The sequence below is a fragment of the Manis javanica genome, chromosome 4 (genome assembly GCF_040802235.1).
Source record: "Manis javanica isolate MJ-LG chromosome 4, MJ_LKY, whole genome shotgun sequence".
Classification (NCBI taxonomy): domain Eukaryota; kingdom Metazoa; phylum Chordata; class Mammalia; order Pholidota; family Manidae; genus Manis; species Manis javanica.
The window spans coordinates 107,112,851-107,137,021 of record NC_133159.1 but is presented as its reverse complement, the minus strand read 5'-3'; the positions used below and the strand labels follow the sequence as shown (position 1 = coordinate 107,137,021).

General features: G+C 39.1%; 1 protein-coding gene and 1 long non-coding RNA gene across 5 annotated transcripts in view; one reads left to right on the top strand and one right to left on the bottom strand.

Moving 5' to 3' along the window:
* The window catches only part of LOC118973630 (uncharacterized), an 83,059-nt gene that overhangs the window by 46,408 nt on the left and 12,480 nt on the right, over positions 1 to 24,171 (bottom strand). The gene's annotated exons all lie outside the window — the stretch shown is intronic.
* The window catches only part of VPS45 (vacuolar protein sorting 45 homolog), a 132,084-nt gene that overhangs the window by 100,634 nt on the left and 7,279 nt on the right, over positions 1 to 24,171 (top strand). The window contains exon 15 of one of the 4 annotated variants that reach the window (XM_073234559.1): positions 10,570 to 10,693. The exons of the other annotated variants lie outside the window; for them this stretch is intronic. Coding sequence (XP_073090660.1) covers positions 10,570 to 10,573 — 4 coding nt within the window. The 3' untranslated portion in view covers positions 10,574 to 10,693. Of the gene's footprint in view, positions 1 to 10,569; positions 10,694 to 24,171 lie in introns of those variants that run through there. 4 annotated transcript variants of the gene reach the window in all.

Sequence of the window (24,171 nt, the reverse complement as noted above, 5' to 3'; positions counted from 1 at the left end):
CATCTTAAAGTTGTAAAGTACTATACAGATACTAGTTACGTCCTCAAAGTCCATGCCTTCCAAGGCTCCTACCTGTCTTTCAAGCCAAACCATTTCTTTCTATGATTACCATATTCCTATTAATAGCATCTCCTCTTTCAGTATCTTAACTAATTCCAACACTTACTGATTCTTTACAAAATTCTTTGTATTTCTGTGGTGTCTGTAGTGATTTTTCCTTCCTCATTTCTGATTCTCTTTATGTGTATAGACTCTGTTTTTTTTCTTGATAAGTCTGGCGAGGGGTTTATTTATTTTGTTTATTTTCTTGAAGAACCAGCTCCTGCTTTCATTGATTCTTTCCATTGTTTTATTCTTCTCAATTTTATTTATTTCTGCTTTAATCTTTATTATGTCCCTCCTACTACTGACTTTGGGCCTCATTTATTCTTCCATTTCTAGTTTCATTAATTGTGAGTTTAGACTGTTCTTTGGGGATTGTTCTTCTTTCCTGAAGTAGGCCTGTATTGCAATACATTTCCCTCTTAGCTTGGCCTTCGCTGCATCCCACAGATTTTTTGCGGTGTTGAATTATTCTTGTCGTTTGTCTCCATATATTGCTTGATCTCTGTTCTTATTTGGTCATTGATCCATTGATTATTTAGGAGCATGTTGTTACCTCTCCATGTGTTTGTGGGCTTTTTCATTTTCTTTGAGTAATTTATTTCTAGTTTCATACCTTTGTGATCTGAGAAGCTGGTTGGTATAATTTCAATTTTTTTTAATTTGCTGGGACTCTTTATGTGGCCTACTGTATGATCTATTCTTGAAAATGTTCTATGTGCACTTGAGAAGAATGTGTACCTGTTGCTTTTGGATGGAGTGTTCTGTAGATGTCTGTTAGGTCCATCTGTTCTAGTACGTTGTTCAGTGCCTCTGTCTCTATTCATTTTCTGTCTGGTTGATCTGTCCTTTTTATTGAGTGGTTTGTTGAAGTCTCCTAAAATGAATGCATTGCATTCTATTTCCTCCTTTAATTCTGTTAGTATTTGTTTCACATATGTAGGTCTTCCTGTGTTGGGTGCATAGATATTTATAATAGTTATATCCTCTTGTTGGACTGACCCTTATATCATTATGTAATGCCCTTCTTTGTCTCTTGTTACTTTCTTTGTTTTGAAGTCTATTTTGCCTGACACAAGTACAGTAACTCCTGCTCTTTTCTCCCTATTATTTGCATGAAATATCTTATTCCATACCTTTACTTTCAGTGTGTGTATGTCTTTGGGTTTGAAGCGAGTCTCTTGTAGGCAGCATGTAGATGGGTCTTGTTTTTTTTATCCAGTGACTCTACATCTTTTCATTGGTGCATTCAGACCATTTACATTTAGGGTGATTATCGATAGGTATGTACTTATTGCCATTGCAGGCTTTAGATTCATGGTTACCAAAGATTAAAGGGCAATTCCCTTACTATCTAACAGTCAAATTTAACTCACTTCATATGCTATTACAAACACAACCTAAAGGTTCTTTTTTCTTCCTCCTTTTTCTTTCTCCTCCATTCTTTGTATGTTATGAATCATATTCTGTACTCTTTGTCTATCCCTTGGGTGACATCTATTTAGCCTGAGGAATACTTCCATCTATAGGAGTCCCTCCAAAATACACTGTAGAGGTGGTTTTTTGGAGGTGAATTCTCTCAGCTTTTGCTTATCTGAAAATTGTTTAATCCCTTCTTTAAATTTAAAGGATAACCTTGCAGGGTAGAGTATTCTTGGTTCAAGGCCTTTCTGCTTCATTGTATTAAATACATCATGCCACTCCTTTCTGGCCTGTAAGGTTTCTGTTGAGAAGTCTGATGATAGCCTGATGGGTTTTCCTTTGTATGTGATCTTTTTTCTCTCTCTATAGCTCCTTTTAAGTCTATCTTTATCCTTGATTTTTGCCATTTTAATTATTATATGTCTTGGTGTTGTCTTCCTTGGGTCCGTTGTGTTGGGAGATCTGTGCACCTCCATGGCTTGAGAGACTATCTCCTTCCCCAGATTGGGGAATTTTTCAGCAATTACCTCCTCAATGCCACTTTCTATCCCTTTTCACTCTCTTCTTCTGGTACACCTATAACACAAATATTGTTCCATTTGGATTGGTCACACAGTTCTCTCAATATTCTTTCATTCTTAGAGATTCTTTTTCTCTTTGTGCCTCAGCTTCTTTGTATTGCTCTTCTCTAATTTCTGTTCCATTTACCGTCTCTTCTACTACATCTAATCTGCTTTTAAATCCCTCCATTGTATGTTTCATTGCAGATATTGAATTTCTTAATGATGGAATCTCCAACTTAAATTTGTTCCTGAGTTCTTGAATATTTTTCTTTACCTCTGTGTTTTTATAATTTTTATTTTGAACTCTCTTTCAGGCAGATTGGTGAGTTCAGTTTCATTTGGCACTTTTTCTGGGGTTTGTGAGAATTTGGTCTGAACCATGTTCTTTTGTCATTTCATATTTCTGTGTGGTGCCCCCTAGTGCCCAGAAGCTCCAGTCTTTGGAGCTGCTCAGCTCCTAGAGTGAGGTTGGGGGTTGTAGGTGAGTGGAGCTGGTGCCTTGGGGTAGGAAAGATCTGTTTCCTCATTCCTGTCTGCTGTTCCTGTCTCCAGTATCAGAGCCAGTGAGCCTACCTCACAGGTGTAAGCCTCTGCGCTTTGCATCTCTAGCTGTTGCAGGCAGGGCCTCCCTCTGGCTTGCCTGACCCCAGCACAGTAACTGCTGGTGCCTTCATGCTTGGAGGAAGGCACAGCAGGCTGCAGCAGTATCACAGTCGGGGGCCTCAGATCTGAGTTGCTAGCCAGGGGAATGGAGCGCCTGAAGCTCTTCAAAGTTCCCAATCTGCTGGGCAGAGTGTTCCCACACAACCTGCCTCCCTATCCCTTCTCCTGCACAGCAAGCTCTGTGCAAACCCCGCCCCTTCAGCAGCCCTCTCACTGCTAGAAAGCCTCTCAGACCACCTGCCTTTCCCTTGTCTCAGAGCAGCTGGATGTGTTCCATCCTCCACAAGCAGCCGGAATCTGTTTCTCAGGCACTCCGCCTGTCCCAGCTCCCCATTCTCCAGAACACCACACAATGTAGTTTTCTGCTTGCAAAGCAGATCTCCAGGGCTAGGTATTCAGCAGTCCCAGGCTTTCACCCCCTTCCTGCTCCATTTCTCTTCCTCCTGCCAGTGATCTGGCGTCGGGGAAGGGCCTGGGTTCTGCCAGATCAATGCTTTGGTACGTTACCCTGTTTCATGAGGTCTACTCTGCTCATGAGGTCTGTATGTAGTCTGGTGCAGCCTTCTTTCCTGTTGGTGTTTTAGGGTTAGTTGTATTAACTATATTTTCTCACTGTCTATGGTTTTGGGAGGAGTTCTCTGTCTCACCTCTCACACCGCCATCTTGAATCTCTCTAAATTTATATAAGTTTTATGGAAAGCAATTTAACATTATGTATTCAAAGGTATGGGGTTGACTTCCTGTCTCTTGTTGAGGGTTTGTTAGTTTCTTGATTATTGAGACACCCTGGCTCAGGTGATGGAAATGTTCTGTATCTTGACTGAGGAAATGCTTACATGACCATATACATTTGCCATAATCATCAAAGAGTACCCTTAGTATTGGTAAATTTTATTATCTATGTATTATACTTTATTATTTAGGAATTTTTGTTAAAAATTTTAAAAAACAAAATACTCTATTACCAAGCTTACACTTTTTCTTTGATCTAGTCAGAAAGATAAAAAGATAGTTTTAAAAGGAATAGTTTTCTCACTATTATTTAGCCATGCCCTAGAATCACCTGATATAAGATGGCGTTTTGTGTCACATACTTGGAGGAACACTGATCCATAACAACTTCTAGGAGGGAGTTATGATGATACGAAGAACTAAAATTTATTTATCACATACCGTGTACTAAGTGTTGTTGTAATACTTTATACTTGTACTACCCAATAAGTCATATAGCTGTTGAGCATTTGAAATGTGACTAGTCTAACTTTACATATGCTACAGGTATAAAACACATACTGGATTTCAAGGACTTAGTACCAAAAAAAGTATAAAATGTCTGATTAATAATTTTTAAAATCAATAATGTTTTGTATTTTTAAGTTATATATGCTGTTAAAATTGATTTTACCTATTTCTTTTTACCTTTTTAATGTGGTTAATAGAACACTTAAAATTACATGGCAGCTTACATTGGTGACTTCTACATTTCTGTTGGGTGGTGCTGCTTTACCCATTCAATTTTGTTTAATTGTAATAACACAATAAGGTATGGATATGTTTCTTATTATCATCAACCTCATTTTTCAGATGAGAAAATTGAAGTTTAGAGAAGTCAAGTTCCTTGTCCAAAGTCATAGACTGTAATTGAACTCAGTCTATTTTAGTCTGACCTCCTAAGCACTCAATAGAAATAAAATTTCAGGAAGATTTATCTAGCTGTGATTTTTGTAATGCTTTGCTTATTGATGTCACTTATAGGATAGGCAAAATACATTTTTACTAATGGACAATATGTTGAAGCTTACTGCCTACTAAGAAATATTACAAACCAAAGCAGGGGAAAAAAACCATACAAAAGTGAGGAGTCATTTACTTTTGTTTTAAGAATTTTGTCAGCCAAAGATAATTAAGAATTAGATTTAAGACAGTGTTGCTCTTTGAATAAAAATGATTAACTTGACTAACTAATGACAGCTGTTATTTTAATCAGCACCTGAGATGATGGTTAAGTATTGGTAATAATATAATTCTGACAAAGTCAGAAACAGTAACGTTTTTGTAAAAGAGTATAGTTTAGGGCTTAGAAAACAGTTGGCATTTTGAATTTCTGTAAATAAATTGGAATCTGGGAAGGGGCTGATTTGTATTATCAACAGTACTTCATAGAGTTCTACCTCAATAAGTAACACTAGAAACTTGGGCTTCTCCTGTAACCATGAGATGGGTCAATCTCTGAATTATTTACAGAAAAATTAGGATCCTGTAACAGAATTTGCGTTTCAAAGGAAGAGGAATCCAGAAGACGATCGTATTCACTTATGTACATTTTAGGATCAATTTTTAAATTGTTGAAACCATCACCATCTTTAGAGATTTGAGGGGCAGTTTATTTGCCTCCTGTGGCCAGAGTGTTAGACACCACTGTAAGAAATGTAATGGAGCATATCTTCATGTGACCAGCATTTTTGCAGTGGTTATTCTGTGGAAGGCTTTGAGCAGGGTGCTAAAAAAGATGAAGATATGTTCTATATCTTTACAGATTTCAGTGTCTACTCAGAAAGTAGGCATATGAATGAATAACTCTTATAATATATGCTTTTGCAAAAACTGAATTTAACCCCTGATTCAAATCTAGGTGTGTTCCCTGATTCCAATTTATTTGTGCACTGAAACATATATTTTTAAATTAAAAATAGCTGTCATTACAAAATCAATATATAATCCTTGTAGGGAAAAAAATTCTAATACAACTAACCAAAAGAATAAAAAATCCAAATGCTGCCATCCCACCATCCCATCCACACTGCTGCCATCCCACCAGTGTCAATATCTTGATGGCTTTGAAGGCCTTTTAGACCTTTTTCTATTAATGTATACACATATATTTTTAGATAAATGGGAATATAATATACATGTACTTTCAATGAAAATATGTCATTTTTAATGACTGAATGTTTTCTATTGTCTGTGCCACAACTTATTTAACCAATCCTGTTTTTTGTTCACTCAACAAATAAATATTGAGCACATACTATATTCCAGGAGCTATCTTGAGACTAGAGATACAGTGGTGAACAAAACAAATATTGTTTGGTGTTAATTTGTCTTGCCAATGGGTTTCAGCCCTGGGCAAGTTCGCTATGGATTCAATGTGACCAAAGAAATTGACAGCAAAACGTTCTTTGGTGTGAAAGGGTTTATTACCCAGCTTTTCCTGGCGGTAAGTCTAGCACTAGCATCTCTGCCTCTGCCCAGAGCACCGGGCTGAGCTCTCTATATAGCACAATAGCTTATTGCCTAAAGGTGTGTAAGCGGTAGCCTAGCAACAGGTCAGTTACATCATCAGGTGGTTTAAGTTCAGTGAGGATCCTGGCCATAGGAACACCAACTTCCCCACAATTGTTTATAATTTTCCCCTCTTATAAATAATGCTCTAATGAACATCTGTGGATAAAATGAAAGTTCCTGTGGCCAGGATTCTCACCTGGCCCTGGTTGACTAGCTCACTGCACACCTGTGGGCAATACATTGCTCTTGACTCTATATGAAGAGCTCAACCCAGTACTCTGGGCGCGACACGGTAGCATGGCTGCAGGAGAGCAGAGCAGAGGCTGGAGTGGTGGCAGCACTGAGGATAGAGGCCCAGAGGATGGCTGTGCAGGACGACTGTGCAGAGAGGCCCAGAGGATGGCTGTGTGGGACGGCTGTGCAGGCAGAGAGGCCCAGAGGATGGCTTTGCTGGCACAGAGGCCCAGAGGATGGCTGTGCAGACAGAGGGGCCCAGAGGCAGAGACCGGCTTGCTGCATGCAGACTCGCTCTGAGTGAATAGGATTTTAGTGACTGACCTGCCACCTGGAAATAAAAGTTGGGTATAACCCTTTCACCCCAAGAACATTTTACTGTCATTTTCTTTGGTCACATTGAATCCATAGCAAACTTGCCCGGGGCTGAAACCCATTGACAAGACATCATTCTATGTATATCTTAATACACTGTCCAATTATTCACTTGGATAATAATTGAGCATATACTGTATGCCAGATAATCTCCTGATGTCATTACATATATTATCTCATTTAACCTTCATTATCCAAGAGGTAATATTGTTGTGATCCCAATTTTCAAATGAAGAAACTGGAACATGGAGGAATTAAGTAATTTGCCTTAGGTCATATAGCAAGGAAGTGAAAAGCTGGAATTCAAGCTCAGATTGTGTGATCCTAGATTCTTTGCACTGCTAGCAATGTTCAGATGAAATTACTGTGTCAGAGACTATAAACATTTTTAAAATGCTAAATTGCTAATTAGTCTACCAGAAAAGTCTTACAAGGTTATACCTTTTACACCATGCCTTTACACCTTGCACTTTTGTCCTGTTTCTACTTGGTGGGGAAGGACTAGGGCCAAGGGCTCTTGTTTGTTTTCTTTTGCTTTGCATTTTGTTTTTTCATAAATTGGGAGTCCAGTGCCTAGCTGGGAACTGGGAAGAAGTAGCTACATTTTTTAATAGGGAGTTACATTGTTCATAAGAAAATATCATAGGATGAAGTAACCCCAGTGATTATAATCAAGGAAATAATCTATATCTTAATTCAGTGTTTCCCAAGGTCTGTTCTATAGAAACTTTGTTTGGGGAGATATTGATAGGTATTCTACTTAAAAAGGGTTCCAAAGCCAACTTAGTTTGGAAAACACTGTGTTCTTCTCTTGGAAAGTCATGATTTACATTAACATAAAAATTCTGAGAAACACCTTAATAAAAAAAAATTCTGAGTAACTCCAGATTTTTAAAAAAGCCCATGTAGCATTTTTATTGTATTTTAATGTAGTATTTGATATTTATAAAAGAATATATGTACATGTAAGTTAGAAAGTATAATAGTATAATGAACACCCTTGAATCCTTCACCTAACTGAAGGTCTAGAAAATTGTCAGTAACATGTATCTATCTATCTGTGTGTTCCTCTCCAGTTGCATCCCTTATCTCCCTACAGTAGGCAAGCACTATCCTAATTTTGTTTAGTTCCTTTGCTTTTGTTGTGGGGGAGTTGTGTTTTGATCACTTATGTATTTCTGAGTAATGCAGTTTCATTTTGCTTATTTTTGAGCTTTATAAAATATGGTATCATACTTTTCCATCAACATTGTTTCTAAACTTCACCAATATTGTTCCATGTAACCTTGTTCATTCACTTCTATGTGCTGTGTAACATTTCATCCTGTGAGCATACCAGTTTACTTCTCTATTCGTCTGTCCATAGATATTTGAATTGTTGGAATTTTGTTTTGTTTTGTTTACTATTACTATTGCTTTCATCCCATAGCAGCAAGAAGAAATGTAATCCAAAGATATTGCCAGAATGTTATGATTATATTGTTTGGGAGCAAGGTGGAAGATACTTTACTAAGTAGCTGCTTTATCCAAGGCACTATTCAAGGCAGGGCAGGGGTTAAAATACAAAGAAATTAAGATGTCCCTTTCTTTGATGATTTCATGGTCCAGCAGGAGAGTCAAACAAATCTGCATTTCTCAAATTAGGATATAAATAGTCCCAGGGACACACAAAGGCACAAAATAAACATGACTCATCTTTTGGAGTATTCATTTTCTTATAATTTGGGGGGATGATCAGGGGTAGAATTAAATAACTGATAAGTACCTTAAAATATGTTTAAGTCAAAATGTAAAAGATACTTTTGTGAAAAATAACAAAATTTTATGTGTTTTTAAAAACAAATACCATACCTCAAAAAAAAGATGTAACTTGGACTATACCCTCAAGACTAATAAATTCATTCTCTTCTGTTAGAGGTTTTTAGGTGCAAAAAATTTGAGAAGTGTTAATGTAAGTTAAATAAAATGTGTCCTAAATAGAAACAATTAATTCTGGCAGAGTAATCAGGAAACGCTTCACAGAGAAGATAGCACTTGAGCTAGACCTTAAAGAATAAGTTGGATTTCCATAGGAAGAAAGAGCAATCAGGGCTGAAAAACAGAATAATTAAGGAGAGGAAAGGGGAAAAGGATACAGCACATTTGAGAAATAGCAAGTTCTTTGTGGGTAAACTATACTTTCAGCAAGAAGCAGATGATCTCCATGTATGAGATTCCTAGTATTTTCATAGATGTTGTTGCATGCCAACCTTTATCAACAATGATAAGATTGCTGTTGGATATTTAGAAATAGTTTAGCTTGTTAAGTGACATTTAAACTACAGTCTTCTTTTAAAAATATGAATCTTATTTATGTATTTATTCAGCAAACGTTTAATTCTGCATCTATCTTCTAATAAGGATACACAGATCAAGAAGATATTACTTAAAGTGTACATTAACTAGTAAGAGAAGCCCTTATAAATGAACTTCACAGCTCTACCAGTACCCTCTGCCTTCCATCCCATCACATTGGACAAATGCTTTTTAGCTAAGCCTACCCCTTCTGCTTGAGCATCAGATTCCTTCCCCTCACCACTCCAGGATATCACACCAAACTTGCCCCTCTCTCCTGAATCAGTTTTACCCGCTCTGTTGGATCATTCATAGAAGCATAGAAACATGCTAGTTTTTTCCCCATCTTTAAAAATCCTGTATTATATCCAGGATTTAAACTATACTTAAGAAAAAACAAACCTCTTTTAAGTCCCTCTTTCCATGTTCTGTACCTTCTCTTTTCTCTTTTTCACCAAAATTCTTCAAGACATGTTTATACTAGTTGTTCCTAATTCCACTCCTTACATATTTTTTTGTCAATGAAACTTGATTTGTAGACACTGAATTTTTTTATTGAAATACATTCAACAACAGTATTGTGTAAGTTAAAGGTGTACAGCATGTTAATTTGATGTATTTACATAACGTGACGTGATTGCCTTTGGAGCGATAATTAACACCTCCATCACATTATGTAACTATCATTTCTTTTTAGTGGTTGGAATAATTAAGTTGTGGTCTCTGCAAGGGTGATGGCAATAATACAATATTGTTGACTATATTTGCTTTACTGTGCATTACCCCTCCAGGGCGTATTTAATACTCATTGTATGTTTATACCCTTAAACAACATCTATCCTGTCCTCTTGATCCCCTTAGACACTGAAATTTGAATTGCATATAATTTTTGTATTGTGAAAATTTTTTGTTTTTTTCAACCATTTAGAAATGAAAAGGCCATCCTTAACCTGAAGGCTGTACAGAAACAGCGGGTGGGCTGCGTTTTTCAACCAAGGCTGGGGATGGTTCCCACACCATCTCTTGCTCCACATCGGCCCCTTCTTAATACCCTATCAATGAGTCTGCAGGGATTATGAAGGCTTTAAAATATATATTATTATTATAAGGATAACATAAACCCACATGGTTATAAGCAAAAGTCACCTGGTACAGCATCCTGCTACACTGCCTTCTCTCTCCCCTCCTGCACCTATGGCTTCATGGGGGAGTTCCCTACAATCAATCAAGGAAGAGAAAACTGAGGTGCTTCATGGGTTGTGGGCTGTGGTCTGGCAGAAGTACTTGCAAGGAAATCCTTGTCATGTACTTGAAAGGAAGGTGACTGGAAAATCCATGACAAGGCAGTCTCTGGAAGAGGTGTGTGGATAGACTTCTCTGCACAAGCAAAAGTATTGTGTCCCATGCTCACAGCTATGGTCCCTCCACCCCATTCATGTGAAATTAACCCCATTAACCCCAAACCTTAATACCAAAGTAATGGCCTTTGGAGGTGGGGCCTTCAGGAAGTGCTTAGATCACTGGAGCCCTCATGAATGGGATCTGTGTCCTTATAAACAAGACCCCAGAAAACTCTCATTTCTTCCACCAGGTGAGGGACACAGCGAGGAGATGCTGTCTGTGAACCAGAAAGTAGGCTGTCACCAGACCCTGGATCTCCTGATGCCTTGATCCTGGACTTTTAGCCTCTAGAACTGAGAGGAATAAATGCCCATTGTTTTTAAGTCACCCAGCCTATGTATGGTATTTTTGTTATAGCAGCCCAAATGGACTAAGACCCTAACCAATGGGTGGCCTCAGTAGAAGAGGATTTTAATAATTGAGTGGATAGGATGACCCATTCTATGGATCCCAGCAGGCTCCTTCCCCAGCCACCTACTCATCACTCCACAGATTCCTCATAAACTAAGCAGCTGCCTGGTCTTGCCTGCCTCCCTTTCTGCCTGGATGACCACTGTTAGCCATCTGGTCTATGACTCTGCTGTCACCACCATCCTGAGAGTTCACTGTGTATGAGTGGCTCTAACAGGCAGACTCCCAAGTGGAACCCTCCTGGAGGTCGCAGCCACTTGTGTAGACCCAGCTGGGAGTCAGGAAGCCTCATGCACCGGTAGGAGAAGAGAATTAACACCAGGCAGGCCATTTCTCTTCCCTCCACTGCCTCCCACCACACACCTTATAAATCCTTTTATTTGAAGCCAGAGCAGAAGCATGGAACGATTATAGCTTGGTGACTTGATGTTTTTTAATTGAGGTAAAATTCACATAACATAAAATTAGCCCTTAAACACTTTAATGTATGTCATTCCTCAGCATCTAGTAGCCTCATAATGTTGTGCAACCATCACCTCTATCTAGTTCCAGAACTTTCCATCTCCCCAAAAGACCTCATACCCATTAAGCATTCATCCCCCTCCTCCCAGCCCCTGACAACCACTACTTTCTGTCTCTATGGATTTACCTGTTCTGAATACCTCATAGAAATGAAGTCTTGCAATAGGTGGCCATTTGTGTTGGGGTTCTTTCACTCAGCGTGATGTTTTCAGGATTCATCCATGTTGCAGGGCATGTCATGGCTTTGTTCCTTTTCATGGCTGAGTAATATCCCATTCACCAACCCCCAGCCCTGGCTGCCCCCCAGCACGGCCTCCGCCTCCCTGCAGGGCCCCTAAGCCTCACCCCTCATCTGTCCTTACATATTCTTTTAAACCTATATATTCTATTAAACCTCAACTCTTCTTGTAAGCCACTCCATGCTTTCACCCCCATCACTCCCCCAAATTGCTCCTGTTGTGGTCCACAGAGACCTCTACATGGCTAAACCCAGAGTCAACTTTTAGCATTCATTTTATTTAACCTGTCAGCAGCAACCCTTCACCAGTCCCTTCACCATGAAACATTTTTATCACTTAGCTTCCAGAAACTATACTCTTCTGGTCTTCCTACCTCGTTGGCCATTCCCTCTCTCTTTCTTTTGTTCATTTCTCCTATTTTGGAATCCCTAGAACTCTGATCTACTCCTCTTCTCTGTCTCCACTTCCTTGGCAATATCATCCAATTGCATAAACCCTTAGTGTATATCTCTAGTTCAGATTTTTTCAAACAAAATAATTGTGTTATCCATTGTCATCAGAGCTCTTGAGCAACCAGGTGCATTTGGTCAATGAGCAGTTATATTTTGAAAGGAATTTTTTTCTTAAGCAGTAGGTCTCAACAGTGGGCTTCAGATATTCAGTAAACCATGTTGTAAACAGATGTGCTATCATCCAGGTTTTCTTGTTCCATTTACAGAGCACAGGCAGAATAGATTTAGCATAATTCCTTTATTATAGGCCCTCGGATTTTTGGAATGGTCAGTAAGCACTGGCTTCAGTTTAAAGTCACCAGCTGCATTAACCCCTAACAAAGAGAGTCAGCCTGTCCTGTGAAGCTTTGAAGCCAGGCATTGATTTCTCCTGTCTACCTATGGAAGTCCTAGTTGACATCTTCCTCCAATATAAGGCTGTTTCATTTCTGTTGAAAATCTGTGGTTTAGTGTAGCCACCTTCATTAATTATCTTAGCTAGATCTTCTGGATAACTTGCTACATCAGCACTTGCTGCTTCACCTCTCACGTCTATGTTATGGAGATGGCCACATTCCTTAAACCTCATGAACTAACATCTGCTGACTTCAAACTTTTCTTCTGCAGCTTCTTCACCCATCTCAGCCTTCATACAGTTAAAGAGAGTTAGGGCCTTGCTCTGGCTTAGGCTTTGGCTTAAGGGAATGTTGTGGCTGGTTTGGTCTTCTATCCAGATCAATAAAACTTTCCCCATATCATCAATAAGGCTATGTCACTTTCTCATTCATATGTTCAATGGAGTAGTACTTTTAATTTCCTTCAAGAACTTTTCCTTTAATTCACAACTGGGCTAACTCTTTGGCACAAGAGGCTCAGTTCTTGGCCTGTATGAGCTTTTGACCTGCCTTCCTCACTAAGCTTAATCATTTCTAGCTTTTGATTTAAAGTGAGAGATTTGAACTATTAGAACTAATAAATTAATGCAGCAGAATTTCAGGATACAAAATTAATAGACAAAAATCTGCATTCCTACATACTAACAATTAACAAGCAGAAAGAGAACTCAGGAAAACAATTCCATTTACAATGGCATCAAAAAGAATAAAATACTGAGGAATAAACCTAACCAGGGAGGTGGAAGACCTGTACTCTGAAAGCTATAAGACACGAATGAGAGAAAGAAGACACAAATCCATGGAAATCTATCCCATACTCATGGATAGGAAGAATTAATACTGTCAAAATGGCCATCCTGGAGGAGGAGCCAAGATGGCAGTGTGAGTAGTTCAGCGGAAATCTCCTCCCAAAAACATATATTTTTGAAAATACAACAAATGCAACTATTCCTAAAAGAGAGACCAGTGGATACAGTACAACAGCCAGGCTACATCTACATCTGCGAGAACTCAGGATCACACAAAGGGAGTAAGATGCAAGCCATGGCCGGGTGGGACCCAAGCCCCCACCCCTATCCCAGCTCCCCTGTGGGAAGAAAGGAGTCGGAGCAGGGAGGGAGTGAAAGCCCAGGACTACAAACAACAAGCTCTAGTAATCCGCACCGGGAACACAGACACACGGTGCATGGTGTGCTGGATATTAGAGAAATGGAAGAACAAAAATCTATGAGCGGGTCCCTGCAACTGGCTTCCCTGGGACAAAAGAAAAGTAAATGTTTTTTGAAAGTCTTAAAGAGACAGGGACCTCACAGCTGGACAGAATCATCCCAGCACACTCAGCCCAGCAGCTGGGAATCCCGAGGAACTCCAGGCAACCTAACTCTCTAGGCGGCAGCGCAGCTCTGAAGCCCCTCATGGCGATAAGCAGCCAGCCAGTCGTTCCCCCAGCCGGCACGGACCCCGACACACCGGCCCAGTATCAGGTGAGCCAGCAGCCCAGAAGTGGCCCGCACAAGCTGGCAGTGGCAGCGGCAGCAGAGCAAGGGGCCCAGGAGCAGCCTGTGTGAGCCGGCAGTGGTGGCTGAGCGAGGGGACCAGGAGTGGCCCACATGAGCTGGCAGCAGCAGTCGACCAAGCAGCCCGGGAATGGCCTGCACGAGCCTGCAGTGACCAAGTGCCCCGGGAGAGACCGTGCCCCCAGCAGCTGCCCAGAATCTCCTCCCAGCGCACAGCCACCCGGACCAGACCCAAAGGCCGCTGCCAGCATGCAGCTGCCTGGTGGGGGCACTGCTCTCACAGGAGAGCACACCTGGCACACCTGCCACTCCGCTCAGTGCTCTGCGCTACCCTGACAGAGACCTTGCCCACAGAAGCTTAGGGGTTTAATCTGCAGGCTGCTCTAGGAGTGCAGGTAACTGACACAGGCAGTGGAGAAGGGCAAGGTGACCAGCAAGCAGGAAAGAACTTTGTTCTTACACCTGACACATGTGCTACCTGCCTACGGCTACCTCTATCACCATGAAAAGACAGAAGAATTGGTCCAGTCCAAAATTACCCAGACAACACCACACAGAGGACCTGGGGAGATATATTTAACCAAACTCCCCAAAAAAGAATTCAAAACAAAGGTCATAACCATGCTGATGTATCTGCAGAGAAATATGCAAGAATTAAATGATAAACTTGGGAGGGAGAATACAGAAATAAAACAGTCTCTAGAAGGACTTAAGAGCAGACTGGATGAGGTGCAAGAGGCCGCTAATGGAATAGAAATCAGAGAACAGGAACACAGAGAAGCTGAGGCAGACAGAGATAAAAGGATCTGCAGGAATGAAAGAATATTAAGAGAACTGAGACCAATCAGAACAGAAAAATATTCACATTATATGGGTACCAGAAGAAGAAGAGAGAGAAAAAGGGATAGAAAGTGTCTTGGAAGAAATAATCGCTGAAAACTTCCCCAAACTGGGGGAGGAAATAGTCTCTCAGACCATGGAGGCCCACAGAACTCCCAACACAAGGGACCCAAGGAGGACAACACCAAGACACATAAAAATTAAAATGGCAAAAATCAAAGACAAGGACAGACTATTAAAGGCAGCCAGAGAGAGAAAAAAAGTCACCTACAAAGGAAAACCCATCAGGCTATCATCAGACTTCTCAACAGAAACCTTATAGGCCAGAAGAGAATGGCATGATATATTTAATGCAATGAAACAGAAGGGCCTTGAACCAAGAATACTGTATCCAGCATGATTGTCATTTGCATATGAAGGAGGGATTAAACAATTCGGACACAAGCAAAAGTTGAGGGAATTTGCCTCCCACAGACCACCTCTATGGGGTATTTTAAATGGACTGCTCTAGATGGAAGCACTCCTAAGGCTAAATAGGTGTCAACAATGAAAATAAAATCACAGCAAAGAAAGCAGACCAACCAAATACTAACTAAAGGCAAAAAATAAAATCAACTACTCACAAAAGCAGTCAAAAGAAACACAAAAGAACACAGAATAAAACACCTAACATATAAAGAATGGAGGAGGAGGAATAAGAACGAAGAGAAATAAAGAATCATCAGACTGTTCTTATAATAGCTTAATGAGTGAATTAAGTTACACAGATAGTAAAGAAGCTATCCTTAAACCTTTGGTAACCATGAATCTAAAGCCTGCAATGACAATAAGTACATATCTTTCAATAATCACCCAAAATGTAAATGGACTGAATGCACCCATCAAAAGACAGAGAGTAACAGAATGGATAAAAAAGCAAGACCCATCTATATGGTACTTACAAGAGACTCACCTCAAATCCAAAGACATACACAGACTAAAAGACAACAGTTGGAAAAAGATATTTCATGCAAACAATAGGGAGAAAAAAGAAGGTGCAGTACTGGTATCAGACAAAATAGACTTCAAAACAAAGAAAGTAATAAGACATAAACAAGGACACTACATAATGATAAAGGGGTCAATCCAACAAGAGGATATAACCATTATAAATATATATGCACCCAATACAGGACCACCAACATATGTGAAACAAATACTAACAGAATTAAAGGAGGAAATAGAATGCAATGCATTTGTTCTCGGAGATTTCAACATACCACTCACTCCAAAGGACAGATCAACCAGACAGAAAATAAGTAAGGACACAGAGGCACTGAACAACACACTAGTACACGTGGACTTAACAGACATCTACAGAACTCTACACCCAAAAGCAGCAGGATACACATTCTTCTTAAGTGCACATGGAACATTCTCCAGAATAGACCACATACTAGGCCACAAAAAGAGCCTCAGTAAATTCAAAAACATTGAAATTCTACCAACCAACTTCTCAGACCACAAAGGCATAAAACTAGAAATAAATTGTACAAAGAAAACAAAAAGGCTCACAAACACATGGAGGCTTAACAACATGCTCCTAAATAATCAATGGATCAATGACCAAATTAAAATGGAGATCAAGCAGTATATGGAGACAAATGACAACAATAGCATTAAAGCCCCAACTTCTATGGGACGCAGCGAAAGCAGTTCTAAGAGGAAAGTATATAGCAATCCAGGCCTATCTAAAGAAGGAAGAACAATCCCAAATGAATAGTCTAAAGTCACAATTATTGAAACTGGGAAAACAAGAACAAATGAGGCCCAAAGTCAGCAGAAGGAGGAGCATATTGAAGATCAGAGAAAAAATAAATAAAATTGGGAACAATAAAACAATAGAAAAAATCAATGAAACCAAAAGCTGGTGCTTTGAGAAAACAAACAAAATAGATAAGTGCCTAGCCAGACTTATTAAGAGAAAAAGAGAATCTACACACATCAACAGAATCAGAAATGAGAAAGGAAAAATCATGACAGACCGCACAGAAATACAAAGAATCATTAGAGAATACTATAAAAATCTATATGGTAACAAGCTGCAAAACCTAGAAGAGATGGACAACTTTCTAGAAAAATACAACCTTCCAAGACTGACCAAGGAAGAAAGAGAAAATCTAAACAGACCAATTACCAGCAAAGATATTGAATTGGTAATCAAAAAACTACCCAAGAACAAAACCCGTGGTCCAGATGGATTCACCACTGAATTTTATCAGACATACAGAAAAGACAAAATACCCATTCTCCTTAAAGTTTTCCAAAAAAATAGAAGAGGAGGGAATACTTCCAAATTCATTCTATGAAGGCAGCATCACTCTAAGACCAAAACCAAGCAAAGAAACAACAAAAAAAGAAAATTACAGACCAATATCCCTGATGAATGTAGATGCAAAAATACTCAACAAAATATTAACAAACCAAATTCAAAAATACATCAAGAGGATCATACACCACGATCAAGTGGGATTCATCTCAGGGATGCAAGGATGGTACAACATTTGAAAACCCATCATCATCCACCACATCAACAAAAAGGACAGAAACCACATGATCATTTCCATATATGCTGAAAAAGCATTTGACAAAATTCAACATCCATTCATGATAAAAAGTCTCAAAAAAATGGGTATAGAGGGCAAGTACCTCAACGTAATAAAGGCCATAGACGACAAACCCACAGCCAACGTCATCCTTAACAGCGAGAAGCTGAAAGCTTTTCCTCTAAGATCGGGAATGAGACAGGGATGCCCACTCTCTCCACTATTATTCAAGATAATACTGGAGGGCCTAGCCACGGCAATCAGACAAAACAAACAAATACAAGGCATCCAGATTGGTAAAGAAGAAGTCAAACTGTCACTATTTGCAGATGACATGATATTGTACATAAAAAACCCTAAAGACTCCATACCAAAACTACTAGAACTAATATCTGAATTCAGCAAAGTTGCAGGATACAAAATTAATACACAGAAATCTGTTGTTTTCCTATACACTAATGATGAATTAACAGAAAGAGAAATCAGGAAAACAATTCTATTCACAATTGCATCAAAAAGAATAAAATACCTAGGAATAAACCTAACCAAGGAAGTGAAAGACCTATACCCTAAAAACTACAAGACACTCTTAAGAGAAATTAAAGAGGACACTAACAAATGGAAACTCATTCCATGCTCTTGGCTAGGAAGAATTAATATTGTCAAAATGGCCATCCTGCCTAAAGCAATCTACAGATTCAGTGCAATCCCTATCAAAATACCAACAACATTCTTCAATGAACTGGAACAAATAGTTTTTAAAATTCATATAGAACCACAAAAGACCCTGAATAGCCAAAGCAATCCTGAGAAGGAAGAATAAACCAGGGGGCATCTCACTTCCCAACTTCAAGCTCTACTACAAAGCCACAGTAATCAAGACAATTTGGTACTGGCACAAGAACAGAGCCATAGACCAGTGGAACAGAGTAGAGAGTCCAGATATTAACCAAAACATACACGGTCAATTAATATATGATAAAGGAGCCATGGACATACAGTGGGGAAATGACAGCCTCTTCAACAGCTGGTGTTGGCAAAACTGGACAGCTATATGTAATAGAATGAAACTGGATCATTGTCTAACCCCATACACAAAAGTAAATTTGAAATGGATCAAAGACCTGAATGTAAGTCATAAAACCATAAAACTCTTAGAAAAGAACATAGGCAAAAATCTCTTGGACATAAACATGAGCAACTTCTTCATGAACATATCTCCCCAGGCAAGGGAAACAAAAGCAAAAGTGAACAAGTGGGACTATATCAAGCTGAAAAGCTTCTGTACAGCAAAGGACAACAGCAATAGAACAAAAAGGCTTCCTACAGTATGGGAGAACATATTCATAAATGACACATCCGATAAAGGGTTGACATCCAAAATATATAAAGAGCTCACACACCTCAACAAACAAAAAGCAAATAATCCAATTTAAAAATGTGCAGAGGAGCTGAACAGACAGTTCTGCAAAGAAGAAATTCAGATGGCCAACAGACACATGAAAAGATGCTCCACATCGCTTGTCATCAGAGAAATGCAAATTAAAACCACAATGAGAGATATCATCTCACAGCAGTAAGGATGGCCACCATCCAAAAGACAAACAACAACAAATGTTAGTGAGGTTGTGGAGAACAGGAACCCTCCTACACTGCTGGTGGGAATGTAAACTACTTCAACCATTGTGGAAAGCAGTATGGAGGTTCCTCAAAAAGCTCAAAATAGAAATAACATTTGACCCAGCAGTCCCACTTCTAGGAATCTACCCTAAGAATGCAGCAGCCCAGTTTGAAAAAGACAGATGCACCCCTCTGTTTATCGCAGCACTATTCACAATCGCCAAGAAATGGAAGCAACCTAAGTGTCCATCAGTAGATGAATGGATAAAGAAGATGACTTACATATACACAGTGGAATATTATTCAGCCATAAGAAGAAAACAAATCCTACCATTTGCAACAACATGGATGGAGCTAGAGGGTATTATGCTCAGTGAAATAAGCCAGGCGGAGAAAGACAAGTACCAAATGATTTCACTCATATGTGGAGTATAAGAAGTACCAAATGATTTCACTCACATGTGGAATATAAAAACAAAGAAAAAACTGAGGGAACAAAACAACAGCAGAATCACAGAACCCAAGAATGGACTAACAGTTACCAAACGGAAAGGGACTGGGGAGGATGGGTGGGAAGGAAGGGATAGGTGGGGGAGGGAAAGAAAGGGGGCATTACTATTAGCATGTATAATGTGGGGCGGGGCACGGAGAGGACTGTGCAACACAGAGAAGACAAGTAGTGATTCTACAGCATCTTACTATGCTGATGGACAGTGACTGATGGGGTATGTGGGAGGGGGTGGTTGGTGATGGTGGGAGTCTAGTAAACATAATGTTCCTCATGTAGTTGTAGATTAATGATGCCAAAAAAAATGGCCATCCTGCCCAACGCAATTTACCGATTCAGTGCAATCCCTATCAAAACACCACCAGCATTTTTCAATGAACTAGAGCAAATAATCTTAAAACTAATATGGAACCACAAAAGACCCTGAATAGCCAAAGCAATTCTGCGAAAGAAGACCAAAGCTGGGGGTATTACATTCCCTGCCTTCGAGCTATACTACAAAGCTACACTAATCAAAACATTGTGGTACTGGCACAAGAACAGACCCATAGATCAATGGAACAGAATAGAGAGCCCAGATAAATGGTCAGTTGATATATAATAAAGGAGCTATGAATACACAATGGGGAAAAGACAGTTTGTCCAGCAACTGGTGTTTGGAAAACTGGACAGGTACATGCAAGAGAATGGAACTGGATACTGTCTAGCTCCATACACAAAAGTACACTCAAAATGGATTAAAGACCTAAATGTAAGACACAAAATCATAAAACTCTTAGAAGAATACATAGGCAGCATCTCTTGAACATAACATAAGCAATTTTTTCCTGAACACATCTCCTTGGGCAAAGAAAACAAAACAAAAAATGAACAAGTGGGACTACATCAAACTAAAAAGCTTCTGCACAGCAAAGGACACCATCAACAGAACAAAAAGGCATCCTACAATATAGGAGAATATATTCATAAAACATTTATCTGTTAAGGGATTAACATCCAAAATATATAAAGAACTCATACACACCTCATCATCAAAAAACAAATAACCGGTTTAAAAATGAACAGAGGACCTTAACAAACATTTTTCCAAAGGAGAAATACAGATGGCCTACAGCCACATGAAAAGATGCTCCACATCACAAATTCAGGGAGATACAGATCAAAACTAAATGAGATATCACCTTACACCAGTCAGAATGGCCACTATCTAAGACAAGAAATAACAAATGCTGGCAGCAATGTGGAGAAAAGGGAACGCTCCTACACTGTTGCAGGAATGTAAATTTGTGCAGCCACTATGGAAAGCAGTATGGAGGTTCCTCCAAAAACTGAAAATAGAAATACCATACAACCCACTTCTAGGAATTTGCCTGAAGAAAACAAAATCCCTGACTGAAAAGATATATGCACCCATATGTTTATCACCACATTATTTACAACAGCCATGTTATGGATCAACCAAAGTGCCCATTAGTAGATGAATGGATAAAAACAATGTAGTGCGTGTACACAATGGAATATTATTCAGCCATAAGAAAGAAAGAAATCTTGCCATTGGCAACAACATGGATGGACCTAGAAGGTATTATGTGAAGTGAAATAAGACACTTAGAGAAAGACAAATACCATGTGATTTCACTTATTTGTGGAATCTAAAAACAAAACAAAACAAAATAGCAGCAGACTCATAGACACTGAGAAATGCTTGGTGTTAACCATGGGGAAAGGGTTGGGGTGGGTGCGTTTGGAGAGTGAGGGTGATAAAGAGGCACAAAAGTCCTCAATCATAATATAAGTTGGTCACAGGGATGGTAGTACCATGGAGAATATAGCCAATGATTCTGTAACACCTTCCTATGTTCATAGTAACTGCTATCATAATAGTAGTAGTTACTAGTAACTAGTTGGGGTGGGGATTTAATAATGTGGGTAACTATTGAACCATTATGTTGTATATTTGTAACCAACATAAGATTGTATATCAACTACACTTAAATAAAAAATTTTGTAAGAGTCAGCAAAAAAAATAGAGAGATGTGTAATTCTTGTGTTCACTTGAACACTTTAGAGGCCATTATAGGCTTATCAACTGGCCTACTTTCAATATTGTTGTGTCTCGGAATAGGGAGGCCTGAGGAGAGGGAGAGTTATGGAGGAATGGCCAGTTTATGGAGCAATCTGAACACACACATTAATCAACTAAGTTCACTGTCTTATATGGGTGTGGTTCATAGTGCTCCAAAACAATTACAATTCTAACAGCAGAGATCACTGATCACAGATCACCCTAACAAATATAATAATGATGAAAAAGTTTGAAATATTATGAGAATTACCAAACATGACACAAAGACTCAAAATGAGCAGATGATGTTGGGAAAAGACACTGATCGACTTGCTCAGTGCAGAGTTGCCACAAACATTCAATTTGTAAAAAGAAAAAAAAACACAGTATCTGTGAACACAAAAAAGAGAAGTGCAGTAAAAAGAGGTGTGCCTATATTATATCCAATTGACCTTAACTGAATGTCTAATAAACATGCATATTTAACATAAGCAAAACCAAGCTACTGATGCTTCTTCCTAAACAGAATCCTCTCAGACTTCCCATCTCAGTTAATTGCATATCCAATCTTCTAGTTGCTTAAGCCAAAAACCTTGATGTTTTCTTGACTCCCCTTTCTTTTATACCTATATCCTGATTCATCAATAGACCTTGTGATCCTTCCCTTCAAAATATGTCCAGAATTTGACTCCCTCTCACCACTACTGCCCTGGTCCACACCGCCATCATTTCCCACTTGGATTATTACAACTGCCTCACCTTAACACCTGTACTCTGTTTTCATAATTCCTGTCACATCTCTAAACAAAACCCTCCACATGTTTCCCATTACTTAGTAAAAATCAAAATCCTTGCAATCACCTACCATCATCTTACATGATACGTGAGCCTTACAAAATCTTATCTTCACACTTCCCTCCATCCCTTTCCTTAACATCTCTAATCTCATCTCTTACTACCCAACACCTTATTTACTTCACTCCAGCCACACTAGCCTCCTTTCCTGAACATACCAAGCCTTGGTGTGTTTGTACTTGTTCTTCCCCTAGATAGGTGCTCTGTTGCCTCATTCAGGTCTTCACTCAAATATCAGTTTCTCAGTGAGGCTTCCCTTGACCACTGTATTTTAAATCTCACACCACTACCAGTACCTCCAACTCTCCTTCAAACTGGCTACATTTTTCTTCATAGCATTTTCTCCATCTAACTTGCTACAGGCAGGCAGTGTAGCATAGTGGTTCAGGGGACAAACTCTGAAGCCAGATTGTCTGGGTCTGTAGCCCAGCTCTGTCACTTTTAAGATGTAAGGCCTTCAGAAGGGAGTGGCATGATATATTTAATGCAGTGAAATAAAAGGGCCTCGAACCAAGAATACTCTAGCCGGCAAGATTATCACTTAAATTTGAAGGAGGGATTAAGTGATTTCCAGATAAACAAAACCTGAGAGAATTTACCTCCCACAATCCATCTCTACAGTGTATTTTGGAGGGACTGTTGTAGATGGAAGTGTTCCTAAGGCTAAATAGCTGTCACCAGAGGAAATAAAACCACAGTAAATAGAACAATTAATTACTAAGCAAATGCAAAATTAAATCATCTACCCCCAAAGTCAGTCAAGGGGTAGACAAAGAGTACAAAATATGATACCTAATAGATAAAGGATGGAGGAGGAGGAAAAAAAACTTTATAGATGTGTTTTTAATAGCATACTAAGTGAGTTGTTAGACTCCTAGGTAGTAAGGAATTTACCCTTGAACCTTTGGTAACCACGAATCTAAAGCCTGCAATGGCAATAAGTACATACCTCTCAATAATCACCCTAAATGTAAATGGTCTGAATGCACAAATCAAAGACATAGAGTCACTGAATGGATAAAGAACCAGACCCATCTATACACTGCCTATAAGAGACTCACTTCAAACCCAAAGACATGCACAGACTAAAAGTGAAGGGATGGAAAAAGATATTTCATGTGCACAATAGGGAGAAAAAAGCAGGAGTTGCAGTACTTGTATCAGAATAAATAGACTTGAAAACAAAGAAAGTCACAAGAGACGAAGAAGGACATTACATAAAAATAAAGGGGTCAATCCAACAAAAGTATATAACCATTATAAATATCTATGCACCCAACACAGGAGCACCTAAATATGTGAAACAAATACTAACAGAATTAAAAGGGGAAATAGAATGCAATGCATTCATTCTAGGAGACTTCAACACTCCACTCACTCTGAAGGACAGATCAAGCAGACAGAAAACAAGTTAGGAGACCGAGGCACTGAACAACACATTAGAACACATGGACCTAATGGACATCTACAGAACTCTACCCAAAACTAGCAGGATACACATCTGTCTCAAGAGCAAATGGAACATTTTCAAGAATAGATCATATACTAGGCCACATAAACAGCCTCAGTAAATTCAAAAAGATTGAAATTGTATGAACCAGCTTCTCAGACCACAAGGGTATGAAACTAGAAATGAATTAGACAGAGAAAATAAAAAATCCCACAAACACATGGAGAGTTAACAACATGCTCCTAAATAATCAATGGATCCATGACCAAATAAAAACAGAGATCCAGCAATATA